Below are 12,423 nucleotides of genomic sequence, written 5' to 3'. Positions count from 1 at the left end.
AGGAGTATCTCTAATGTAAGGCCTTACCACTGGACTACTACATGCACTACATGTCCTACAGGTTGAGGGATGGTGTTTAGGCTACATGTCCTACTGGGCTACAGGCTGAGGGATGGTGTTTAGGCTACATGTCCTACTGGGCTACAGGCTGAGGGATGGTGTTTAGGCTACATGTCCTACTGGGCTACAGGCTGAGGGATGGTGTTTAGGCTACATGTCCTACTGGGCTACAGGCTGAGGGATGGTGTTTAGGCTACATGTCCTACCGGGCTACAGGTTGAGGGATGGTGTTTAGGCTACATGTCCTACCGGGCTACAGGTTGAGGGATGGTGTTTAGGCAACATGTCCTACCGGGCTACAGGCTGAGGGATGGTGTTTAGGCTACATGTCCTACCGGTCTACAGGTTGAGGGATGGTGTTTAGGCTACATGTCCTACTGGGCTATAGGTTGAGGGATGGTGTTTAGGCTACATGTCCTACTTGGCTACAGGTTGAGGGATGGTGTTTAGGCAACATGTCCTACTGGGCTACAGGTTGAGGGATGGTGTTTAGGCTACATGTCCTACTGGGCTACAGGTTGAGGGATGGTGTTTAGGCTACATGTCCTACTGGGCTACAGGTTGAGGGATGGTGTTTAGGCTACATGTCCTACCGGGCTACAGGCTGAGGGATGGTGTTTAGGCTACATGTCCTACCGGACTACAGGCTGAGGGATGGTGTTTAGGCTACATGTCCTACCGGGCTACAGGTTGAGGGACGGTGTTTAGGCTACATGTCCTACCGGGCTACAGGTTGAGGGATGGTGTTTAGGCAACATGTCCTACCGGGCTACAGGTTGAGGGATGGTGTTTAGGCTACATGTCCTACCGGGCTACAGGCTGAGGGATGGTGTTTAGGCTACATGTCCTACCGGGCTACAGGTTGAGGGATGGTGTTTAGGCTACATGTCCTACAGGGCAACATGTCCTACCGGTCTACAGGCTACATGTCCTACCGGTCTAAAGGCTACATGTCCTACTGGGCTACAGGCTGAGGGATGGTGTTTAGGCTACATGTCCTACAGGGCAACATGTCCTACCGGTCTACAGGCTACATGTCCTACCGGTCTAAAGGCTACATGTCCTACCGGTCTACTGGCTACATGTCCTACCGGTCTACTGGCTACATGTCCTACCGGTCTACTGGCTACATGTCCTACCGGTCTACTGGCTACATGTCCTACCGGTCTACTGGCTACATGTCCTACCGGTCTACTGGCTACATGTCCTACCGGTCTACTGGCTACATGTCCTACCGGTCTACTGGCTACATGTCCTACCGGTCTACTGGCTACATGTCCTACCGGTCTACAGGCTACATGTCCTACCAGGCTACATGTCCTACTGGTCTACATGTCCTACTGGGCTACATAATACATGTAGCCTGTAGCCCGGTAAGACATGTCCAACTGGGCTACAGGCTACATGTCCTACCGGGCTACATGTCCTACATGTCCTACCGGGCTACATGTCCTACCGGGCTACACGTCCTACCGGGCTACAGGCTACACGTCCTACAGGCTACACGTCCTACAGGCTACACGTCCTACAGGCTACACGTCCTACAGGCTACACGTCCTACAGGCTACACGTCCTACCGGGCTACATGGCCTACCGGGCTACAAGTCCTACCAGGCTACAGGCTACACAATCCTACCGGGCTACACGTCCTACCGGGCTACACGTCCTACCGGGCTACAAGTCCTACATATCCTACATGTCCTACTGGGCTACACGTCTTACCGGGCTACATGTCTTACCGGGCTACAGGCTACATGTCCTACTGGGCTATATGTCTTACCGGGCTACAGGCTGGGGGATGGTGTGAGGGCTGACAGGGACCTGGACTCCCTTCTCCCACTCCTGTCTCCAGGGGTCGGCCAGGACGTAGTAATCCTCAGGGTTCAGTTGGTACGTGTCATGGAGCTTCATGGCCGTGATGAAGTCTGTCCTGAACACCTGCACAACACAGGGACACAGACCAGACACTCACTTAATACCTGGGACACAGACAGATCACTAACTGGGACATAGAGACACAAACAGATCACTCACTAACTGGGACAGAGACACAGACAGATCACTCACTAAATAATTGATGAGTGTAGGGTAGGATAGGATAGGAGCGAGTCGTGTTCTTTCGACCAAATGATTGAAGCATTTTTAAACATGTATTTATTCATATATTGACACACCCTGTGTTTTAATAAACTGTATGCACTGAGCTTGTCTGATTCTTTAAGCGCACTGTTTGATTAAATAATTAACACACACAAATTACTCTAGAATGAGTACGAGATCGATTTGATTGTGTAGGGCCGGGCTCAGACATGCTGCGCTGTGTTAAAAAAAAAAAGACTGACTGTAACTAGCACCTGTTGTCTGTCTCCTCCCTGCCGCGGCGACCACCACAGAACATCAGAGTTTATCGCGCTCGCTCTCTCAGGCTTGTTGCTGAAGCTGCAACATAATCACAGCCATTTCTGATTGAAAAGTTGTTACCGAAATCCCTCATTTGTTTAGGAATAACATTCCCTATTCCCTCAACCCTTGCTCTCTCCATGTGAAATATGTATGTATCACATGCACGTGATCAATAGCCTATCATAATCAAATCAATCCATTGGTTATAACAAACTCTGAACACCGTAACAGCAAAATGGACTCAACAGGCAAATGTTTACTGGTTGCTCAGGAGGGAAAGAGAAAGTCAGGTGTGTGGAAGACATGACTTAGTTGTGGAAACTACTGGAGATCCAGACAAAGGAGGGTAAAGGAGCAGGCCTCCAGCTCCATGGTGGTTCTACAAGGCTGCTATAAGGAGGGTAAAGGAGCAGGCCTCCAGCTCCATGTTGGTTCTACAAGGCTGCTATAAGGAGGGTAAAGGAGCAGGCCTCCAGCTCCATGGTGGTTCTACAAGGCTGCTATAAGGAGGGTAAAGGAGCAGGCCTCCAGCTCCATGTTGGTTCTACAAGGCTGCTATAAGGAGGGTAAAGGAGCAGGCCTCCAGCTCCATGTTGGTTCTACAAGGCTGCTATAAGGAGGGTAAAGGAGCAGGCCTCCAGCTCCATGTTGGTTCTACAAGGCTGCTGTAAGGAGGAGATCCAGGCAAAGGAGGGTAAAGGAGCAGTGCTGTGAGAGTATTGTGTGTGCCAAACAGGTGCTGTCAGATTACAATATTATTTCTGACCATTTGGAACAGTGGAATAACTATAGTGATGCACCGATATGACATTTTTGGACGATACCGATATCCGTTATTTTCCTAGCCAAAAACACAGATTTAAAATGTAGCAGCCATTTACACACACGGTTAAATAGATAACACAAACACATGGACACAGTGGTCTAAGGCACTGCATCTTAATGCAAGAGGTGCCACTACAGTCCCTGGTTCAAATCCAGGCTGTATCACATCCAGCCGTGATTGGGAGTCCCCATAGGGCACCGCACAATTGGCCCAGCGTCGTGTGGGTTTGGTTGGGGTAGGCCGTCATTGTAAATAAGAATTTGTTCTCAACTGACTTGCCTAGTTAAATAAAGGTTACACACACACTGACCAAAAAGTTATTTTGTTGGCATTTATGCATGTCCACATTACCAGTAAAACATAATCAAAAACTATTTATTTCACTTACTTGCTGTGCTGTTTCGTTGTTCAGTTGTTCAGTCGTTTCATCCTCAACCAGGATGTCTATGAAAAGGCGTTTGGGTCTTTGCGTGTCAAAAGATATATATTACTATTTGACGTGTCAAATAAGCTTGTTGACCAATCAGGACCTGAATATGGCTGCACGTCACATAATTTAACGCGTTCATTTTATCAACTGTGAATTTAGCCACATTTATTGTCAACATGTGTGTATTAAACACTATTTCAGAATTGGATCCCTCTCTTTCTAAAGAATTGGTATATCGCCTACCCTACGATGGACACTATAGACTCACCGTCTCCCGCATTGGCCCGTTGTACAAACAAATAATTGACTGTCAACTGTTTTGGGGCACAAGCGTCATAATGTAAAATGATGTTACAGGTGAAACTAAGAAGGCAATCTGCTTCATCTCCCTAACGTATTGTACAAGTTGACTGCAGGTATTAACTTACTAAAAAACTGATAGTTTTGATGATATTGAAAAAAACTATACCATTGCCTTTTTCAAATAACCCGGTATACTATATATAGTGTCTACCTCCCAAGCCTAAAATAGGGACATAGACTAACAGATCATTAAATAACTGGGACATAGACAGACAACATTCATCAGCACACAGCAAAAGCAGACAGAAGCTGGGTGAGGGGTTAGGTGTGAAGGGTGGGGTGGGGTGACTTACTTCTGAGGGCTTCTTCCAATTGGCTCTCCTGGGTTGAGAATGTTGGGACCAGGAAGTGGAGTTACCTTAAAGATGACAGAGAAAAGACATCAGACTTCATCAGACAGTCATCTCAATTATCTGACATTTCCTTACTTGTAGGCCAGTGGCAAGGCCCTACATTAGAGATACTCCTACCCAAGGTAGAACAAAACACAACTATGTTTTTTTCACATCCCTAATGTCTCCCATTTGATGGTTGTGTAAAAGTGTTTTACTGTAAAAGCGATTAAATTGATCAATATTGTGACACACCCCTTTAACTGAAAAAGTGCAGAATATGCCTGGCAGGAAGGAGGATGGGCCACAAACTCATGTAACCCAATATTACATGCTGTGATATTGCTAAAATGTGGAATAGAAGTTGTCAGTTGTCTGCACTACATACAACAAACAAACAGCATTATAATATCTTAATGCATCTAGGAAACATAGACCTGGAAACAGATACAACAGGGGAATATTTCAACTATGAATATTTATGAAGTAGGGATGTTAACCGGTTAGCCACCGGAAAAACATTTGGAAAAATATCCAATAAATGTCGTTCCACTTCATGATTGTGTCCCACTTGTTGTTGATTCTTCACAAAAAAATACAGTTTTATATCTTTATGTTTGAAGCCTGAAATGTGGCAAAAGGTCGCAAAGTTCAAGGGGGCCGAATACTTTCGCAAAGGCACTGTATATGCAGCTCTGTCGCATGATAAAAAAGGTTCTCATCAGGTGTGCGTTTGAGAATGATGTTCTCCCGTAATAGCATTCTGGAACATATATGTGTAGTCTATCAAAGTAATCAGACCAATTATTTTACTTTGACTATATTACTATATTTAACTTCTTGGCTTAAGTAAAACATTTTAAACTTCTTCCACTAACACAAAAATACTTGTAAAGTGGTAAAGCAAAGTTCCACCAATATTTCTTCATGGAAAATACCATCTATTTTACAATTCTGTATCCGAAGACACTCGGGTCCCAGATCGGGTCTCAGGTACAGTTGGATCCGTGAAGACCTCTAGTCTTGGGAAGAGGTTAGGGTTAGTCTGAGGTTAGATAGAGCTCGACATTAACACTTGTCCGGGATAAGCAACAACAAAAAATGTTTATCACAATATCAAACAATTACTCCAATAAGCATTGGATCAGAGCCAAGTATGTTGAGTGGTCGGAAATCCCGCTCATCGTTCGCACTCTGGCACGCCACATCATTTCCAACCACTTCGCTAAAAACCCTCATCGCTCAGAGGAAGAAGAAAAAAATTGCTGCTCCAAATTCTGACCATTAAAATGACCATTTAACCAACACACATCTATTGTTGTGACTTCCTGGACCTACCAATTGGTTGTTATGTATTGAAACAGAACCATATGATTTAAATGAAAAGTATTTTAAAAAGCTACATGAAAAGGCGACTGTAAAAAGCACTCATCATTTCAAATAGGCAACATGTCGTAAAAACACTGAATAGGTCAGGAGCCAGACAGGAAGTTAATTATTTAGGCTAGATTAATAGCCTATTATTTCAGTTATTTCAAAGCTATAGTCTACAAATAAGTAAAGCATTTGCGAGTGACAAACTAGGCTGGCTCCGCATTTAAACAACATTTTGTTCTATTGAATCATCATAGTCTATAAATTCCAACATATAGGCTGTGACTTACTTAGAAATTAAATACAAATGAAAAGTGCCTTTTTAGGCTCTGTGCCTTTGAATTAATTTAAAAAAATACGAGTTTGGCCAGAGTCTGTGGCTTCAGGCTCATGCGATGGGGATGAGCCTGTCCCTTCGGGACATTCTTGCCAGTTTGGGCAGGGATGCCGATTTAAAAATATATATATTTCTTTAATTAGGTAGGGCTAAAGGGTTTTTATGCAAAATAACCAGATAAAAATGGAAACTTCCTTGAAAGAGGTAATATGTCTGGCCTATTGGGACACAAATCAATGATATCTATACAATAGGCTAATAGAATGAAATCAAACAACTTAAGAGATTAGATTTTTTGTTCAGAAATACATTGCTACAATGACACACTTAGCTAGCTACCCACCTCAATCCTTTCTTTTAGCATGTGCACCTACTTAGTACACCATCATGCTTTCAGGATACACGTCTTTTCAGATTTCAGAGTGATTCTTTAGTTGTGGACACAACATCACCACACTCCCTTTCTTGCTCTTCGTCCTCATCTTGGTAAGTCACCTTGATTTTGCATCTGTGTGTTTTATCAGTTTCTTCATGAAAATATTTAGCGAACTCCATGACAGTAGCTAAAGCAAGGGGCTATAGCAGCACACAGTCATGTTTGACAAATATGATGAAAGAAGTCATATTAACGTATAAAGGCTTGATTTTGTTGACATACTCGAGGCACGGTTCAGATCAACTGGTCAGAAGACCAGAGTGAAGGACAGTTGAGCCCTGCCCATCACCCATCTTGAATCCGAGCGGATGCAGTCAGCATTTTGAAACTATTTAACCATAAATGTAATTGTTTAAAATCTGAAATTGTCATTTTATGAAGCATGTCTTACCTTGTTTCAAAGTAGCCTTTAAAAATACAATCTTAGGAATGTTGAGGGAATTATTTTATAAACACTTCATATGCCATGAAACCATGTTCTATTGGTTATCAAAACAACATTATGTTATTGTCCAGCAGCCAAACACACAATCCTATCCATATTAATAACCCATGCTAGTTGATGCATCTTTAGATCCCCCGTTTCTTAATTTCTAACATATATTTGCATCTCTGTCATTTGAAACCACTTGTGCATGCAGTTTCCCGCTAATTACAGCACTTTGAGATATCAGCTGATGTACGAAGGGCTATATAAATACATTTGATTTGATTTTGATTTAATTGTGTTTCGGAACATTTGCACGTAGCCTACAGCTTATAATATGAAGAAATAAAACTTGATCAACATTTTAAGAGAAGCGGTCTGATCCGTTGCATCAGCCTCATTGCTATTTAACATTTTTTTGTAATTGCAATGTAGCAATATCTTAGGCTACCAAGGGTACTTTGAAACAGGCTTGAATATGCAAAGAAGCCAATGGGCAGAGAGTAGCCTACTGTCAGATTCTCTATGGGGAAAGATAATACAGCAATGCATTTCATAAAGGGGTTCCTTGCATTATACAAGTTGTATTTTTGGACAAGTGGCCCTAACCCGAATGTCAAGCCCTAGGGTTAGTCTAGGGTAGAGGTTAGTCTGGGGTAGAGGTTAGTGTTATGCCATGTTCAAATCAACTGGGAACTCGGAAATCTCTGACTTCCGACTTCAGTGCGTTCAAAACAACTGGGAACTCTGAAAAAAAAATGTTGCTCCAACTGGGAAAAATCAATTTGAACGGTCATCCTACTCGGTATTCCAACTCTGGCCTTTTTCTAGAGCTCAGTCTTTCCGACCTGAAAATCAATGGCGTCATGATTTGACCTTGTATTTTTCAGAGTTTCCAGTTGTTTTGAACGCAGTATTAGTCTAGACTAGAGAGAATGCTTACTTCCATTATCAGAGTCTTCTTCACTGCTGCTTGGATGCCGACTTCTCTTCATGGTCAGTCTTGGCGAGGTCAAGGTGTAATCTGAAAAGAGGAGATTCATAACCAACTGCCCAGTACAGACAGATTCCTTTGCCTCCATGTACAGAACTCTGTCACCAGACACTAAACATGGCTGTCATCAGCCTAACTGATGATCAATAATGTTATTGGACAGAGTTGACATATAATGGTAAATCATTTGTTTGCAATTATGAAGAAACAAAATATTAATCTTACTGGTCAGTTATAAAATGGTCACCTCCCCCACAAAAACATCACACAGAAGTACTAGTCACTCTTCATGCATTTGTTTCAAGCCTCCTAACTAACTAGGAACAAGCTAAACACACCTGTGCTACTGACAGTGTTTATTCCCATACAAGATATCAAGCAAAAAACACTAATTACATCACAATGACCTCAGGCTGTGTCTGAACGATCAACAATTGCACTAGAGTTGTTTATTTTGTATTTATTTTTTCAGTATTTTCTCGTTAATGTATGATGTATGTAAGAATGTAAATTGTTGATCTGTATTTTGAATTTAAAAAAATAAATAAAATGGTGAACCCATGATGACCAAAGCCACGTTCCAAACAACTGGGAACTCGGAAAAAACGAACTCCGAATGGGATATATTTTTTGGAGCTGTCATCCAACTCGGGCCTCTTTCTAGAGCTCCGACTTCCCGACCTGAAGAGACGTCATGATTTGACCTCGTATTTTGCGAGTTCCCAGTTGTCTTGAACGCATATGAACGCGCTCCGGGTAAAACCGTGTCAGGTTAGAATGTGTTTAGCTATAATAAACCACCTCAATGTCCAAACAAATAGTTAGGCAGGAACAGACTCATATTAGACAAAACTTTACGAATCTATTACCTCATGTTGACCAAGCACAACCTGCGACAACGTGTCAAACAAACAAGCATTCGCAGCTAGTTGAGTAGCTATACGAACAAGTAAATAAGAAAACATGTTTGTCACTGAAAGATAGCATGCCTGACGTGCCAACTTGGCAGAGGATGCTTGTCGCCGCAGCACCCCCTAACTAGTAAACACTGTAGTTAGTTAACTAGCTAAACTATCTAGTAGCTATCTGTTTTAAGCCACGTAACGTTCGCACGTTAGCTAGCCTAGCTAATGCTAAAAGTTCCCACTCAACGAATTTAGCCGAAATGTATAGTATCGCTTGACCCCAGTATTGTGCCTCCACTCTGCATATGGACGCGTTAGAGAGTGTGGATATAATTAGTGTTTATTATGAAACATTATGCCAGATTCGATGGCCCGCTGAACTTTAATATTGGCGCCATTTTAAATGACGTAGAACTGTGTGCTAACGGGTTGGGAATATGGCAGCGCAACCCTACCTGCCAACACTCGTTCACATGGGGTGAAAAACATAGTTTACATGAAAAATTCCTGTGTTAAAACCAGAGGAAGATTTTATTTTTTTTTATAAAAAAAAAAATGGGACAATACCTACAGCACGTCTGGCCGATGCGGTGGTGTATAAATACAGCTCGTGTAGCAGCGAGTACCACTCACCCCGCATTCCTCAAACACAAACAGTGGCGTATGCTGGATTTGGAGGGTATGCTCAACTACTGCCTGCTGTCGCAAGATGGGGTACTTTCATTGGGCAAACGCGTTTTTGCGTGATTAATCGAAATGGTGACCTAAAACCGCCTGGGAAAAAAGATTCACAATCGCCAATGCTCCTCGTTACAACCTTCAACCGAATAACCATAGGTCGATTTATTTTTGGACCGCAAACCTGTACCTTGGCCTTTTCTCAATCACATTCCCCTCGTCTCCTTCTCAAAACCCATTGGAGCAGAAGGTCAGAGCGGAGGGACTTGTCTCTTTCTCATCCAATGGGTTTTGAGTTTTGGGTCTTGATTGTTGACAAATGACCAGTCACAGCTACTGGGCTGTCACTAGTTACCACAGCCACAATGTATATCAGAAAAATCCCTGATAACAAAAAAGTGTTTTTCAGTGTTCATTTAAGGTTAGCAGTGTGGTTAGCTTTAAAATCTCAAAATACTTAAGATACATTTTTTTTTTAATAGGCGGGGTTTAATACTTTGTTGCTGTGGTAACTAGTGACGACCCCAGCAGTGGCGCAGCATTGTAATTTGTAATGTATAAAACAATACAAATCAAGGGAATTTTGGTGCTATAAAGACTACTGGGAACTCGGTCTTTTCACAGTCGGGGTTCGTTTTTTTCGAGTTTCCAGTTGCTTTTAACGCACTGAAGTCCCCAATCTGAGTTCCCAGTTGTGTAGTGTGGCATTATACTGCACTTTTCGGTGGTGGGCCAACGCCGAAAACAGTGAATTTGATCGATCTACGCCGAGGGAGGAGCTGAGTTTTTGTATCTGACAATGAAATATTCTTGATTACTGTAAAAATGTGTTTCACACTCAATTCTTGCAGTTTGTCAGTAAAAAAATATTTCAACACTGCCCAGGCATATTTGCAAACTGCTAAACTTGGAACCAATCAGAACTCCTGTACGTACCCCTTGTGATGAAGGCAGCCAATGGCCTACATCTATAAACGATTTGTACTATACTGACAAGATACTTGTCTCTCCGTCCTAATGGTGCTTTCAAGACATATGGGAACCACTACGGTATAATGAGACTGCATCCAAGTTAACCTTAAAAACAACGGGCGGACATCTACTCATATCAGAGAGGAAAATGAAGAGAGAGGCCCAACTCGGTTAAAAATATGTATCCCTCCAGAAGGTGGCATTATTTAATCCAACAAGTACTGAGTTTTGTACGGAGGTCAATGAGAGTGTAGAATTTGGTCAACAACAAAAAATGAATGGCTTATTTGCTACATAAGGTTTATTTGTTCGAATATAAGTTTCATCATGCTTAAGTTGTTACGAGTGTATTGATATAAGTAGGGCACGCCACACGGCAACTTTGAGAAAAAACATTATCAGAATTGTTTCGAGATGGCTATGCATGTTCATGGCATGAGGCTAGTAGTGTGATATTATTTAAAATGCATTAATAATAACGAAATTATACAGAATCATAATGTGTACCAGTAAGTCATATTCTATTCATTTATCTAAATGTTGATAATACGATCTGTGTACTCTATTGATGTCTGATCTGAGTTTGATTGGTTAACCCTATGAATTCCTATAGGGGCGCACAGGGGAGAACTACGGTTCTGGTTCAGGAAAAAGATAGCGGAAGTGAATGCTGAGTTCAAAATCAAGCCGTGCATCGAACAGTTGGTGAAGACAAACGTTCTGAATGGACGACAGCAGTAACGAAAACTGCAACAAAAAGGACATAGTCTAAATTTGAATTGGAGAATACGTGTATGAATGATAATGAATCGCTTCTTGTTGAAATGCGTTTGTTGGGTAAGGATGCATATGTAGGAAACCCGTGTGAGGTGTTAAAGGGTGAAGTATGCGCTGGGAAAAGTGTATTTATATAGTGGAGTAGGGTGGTGGGTTTTTAGTGAGTGTAGGGTATTTAAATAGTGGAGTAGGGTGGTCGGTTTTTAAATACCCTACCGTCTACCCCTACACTAGAAACCCCCTACCCTACTCCACTATTTAAATACCCTACCATCTAAACCTACACTCACTACAACCCCACCCTACTCCACTATTTAAATACCCTACCATCTACCCCTACACTAAAACTCCCCCACCCTACTCCACTATTTAAATACCCTACCATCTACCCCTACACAAAAAAAACACCACCCTACTCCACTATTTAAATACCCTACCATCTACCCCTACACTAAAACTCCCCCACCCTACTCCACTATTTAAATACCCTACCATCTAACCCTACACTAACTACAAACCCCCCACCCTACTCCACTATTTAAATACCCTACCATCTAACCCTACACTAAAACCCCCCCACCCTACTCCACTATTTAAATACCCTACCATCTAACCCTACACTACCCCCCCCCCCCACTCTACTCCACTATTTAAATACCCTACCATCTAACCCTACACTAAAACACCCCTACCCTACTCCACTATTTAAATACCCTACCATCTACCCCTACACTAAAACCCCCCCACCCTACTCCACTTCACCATCTGGCAGTTTGACGGACGAATCTGGATTTTTTATTTTTTTATTTTTAATTTTACCTTTATTTAACCAGGTAGATGAGAACAAGTTCTCATTTACAATTGCGACCTGGCCAAGATAAAGCAAAGCAGTTCGACAGATAAAACGACACAGAGTTACACATGGAGTAAAAACAAACATACAGTCAATAATGCAGTATAAACAAGTCTATATACAATGTGAGCAAATGAGGTGAGAAGGGAGGTAAAGGCAAAAAAGGCCATGATGGCAAAGTAAATACAATATAGCAAGTAAAATACTGGAATGGTAGTTTTGCAATGGAAGAATGTGCAAAGTAGAAATAATTGAC

At 42.3% G+C, this 12,423-nt stretch overlaps 1 protein-coding gene across 4 annotated transcripts in view; it reads right to left on the bottom strand.

Moving 5' to 3' along the window:
- Positions 1-9,787, bottom strand: part of LOC109882349 (protein Jade-1) — a 28,590-nt gene extending 18,803 nt beyond the window's left edge. Inside the window, exons 1-4 of one of the 4 annotated variants that reach the window (XM_031829414.1) lie at positions 9,455-9,787; positions 7,932-8,012; positions 4,376-4,440; positions 1,841-1,998 (exon numbers count right to left, since the gene is read on the bottom strand). In XM_031829414.1, the coding sequence (XP_031685274.1) occupies positions 1,841-1,998; positions 4,376-4,440; positions 7,932-8,012; positions 9,455-9,527 (377 nt within the window). In that variant the 5' untranslated portion in view covers positions 9,528-9,787. Of the gene's footprint in view, positions 1-1,840; positions 1,999-4,375; positions 4,441-7,931; positions 8,013-8,851; positions 9,259-9,454 lie in introns of those variants that run through there. The other 3 variants (XM_020474451.2, XM_031829415.1, XM_031829416.1) reach the window with 3 other exon arrangements.
- Positions 9,788-12,423: the final 2,636 nt, after the last annotated feature.

The sequence above is a fragment of the Oncorhynchus kisutch genome, linkage group LG7, assembly GCF_002021735.2.
Source record: "Oncorhynchus kisutch isolate 150728-3 linkage group LG7, Okis_V2, whole genome shotgun sequence".
Taxonomy (NCBI): domain Eukaryota; kingdom Metazoa; phylum Chordata; class Actinopteri; order Salmoniformes; family Salmonidae; genus Oncorhynchus; species Oncorhynchus kisutch.
The sequence above is the reverse complement of the archived record's forward strand: the minus strand, read 5'-3'. Positions and strand labels throughout refer to the sequence as shown.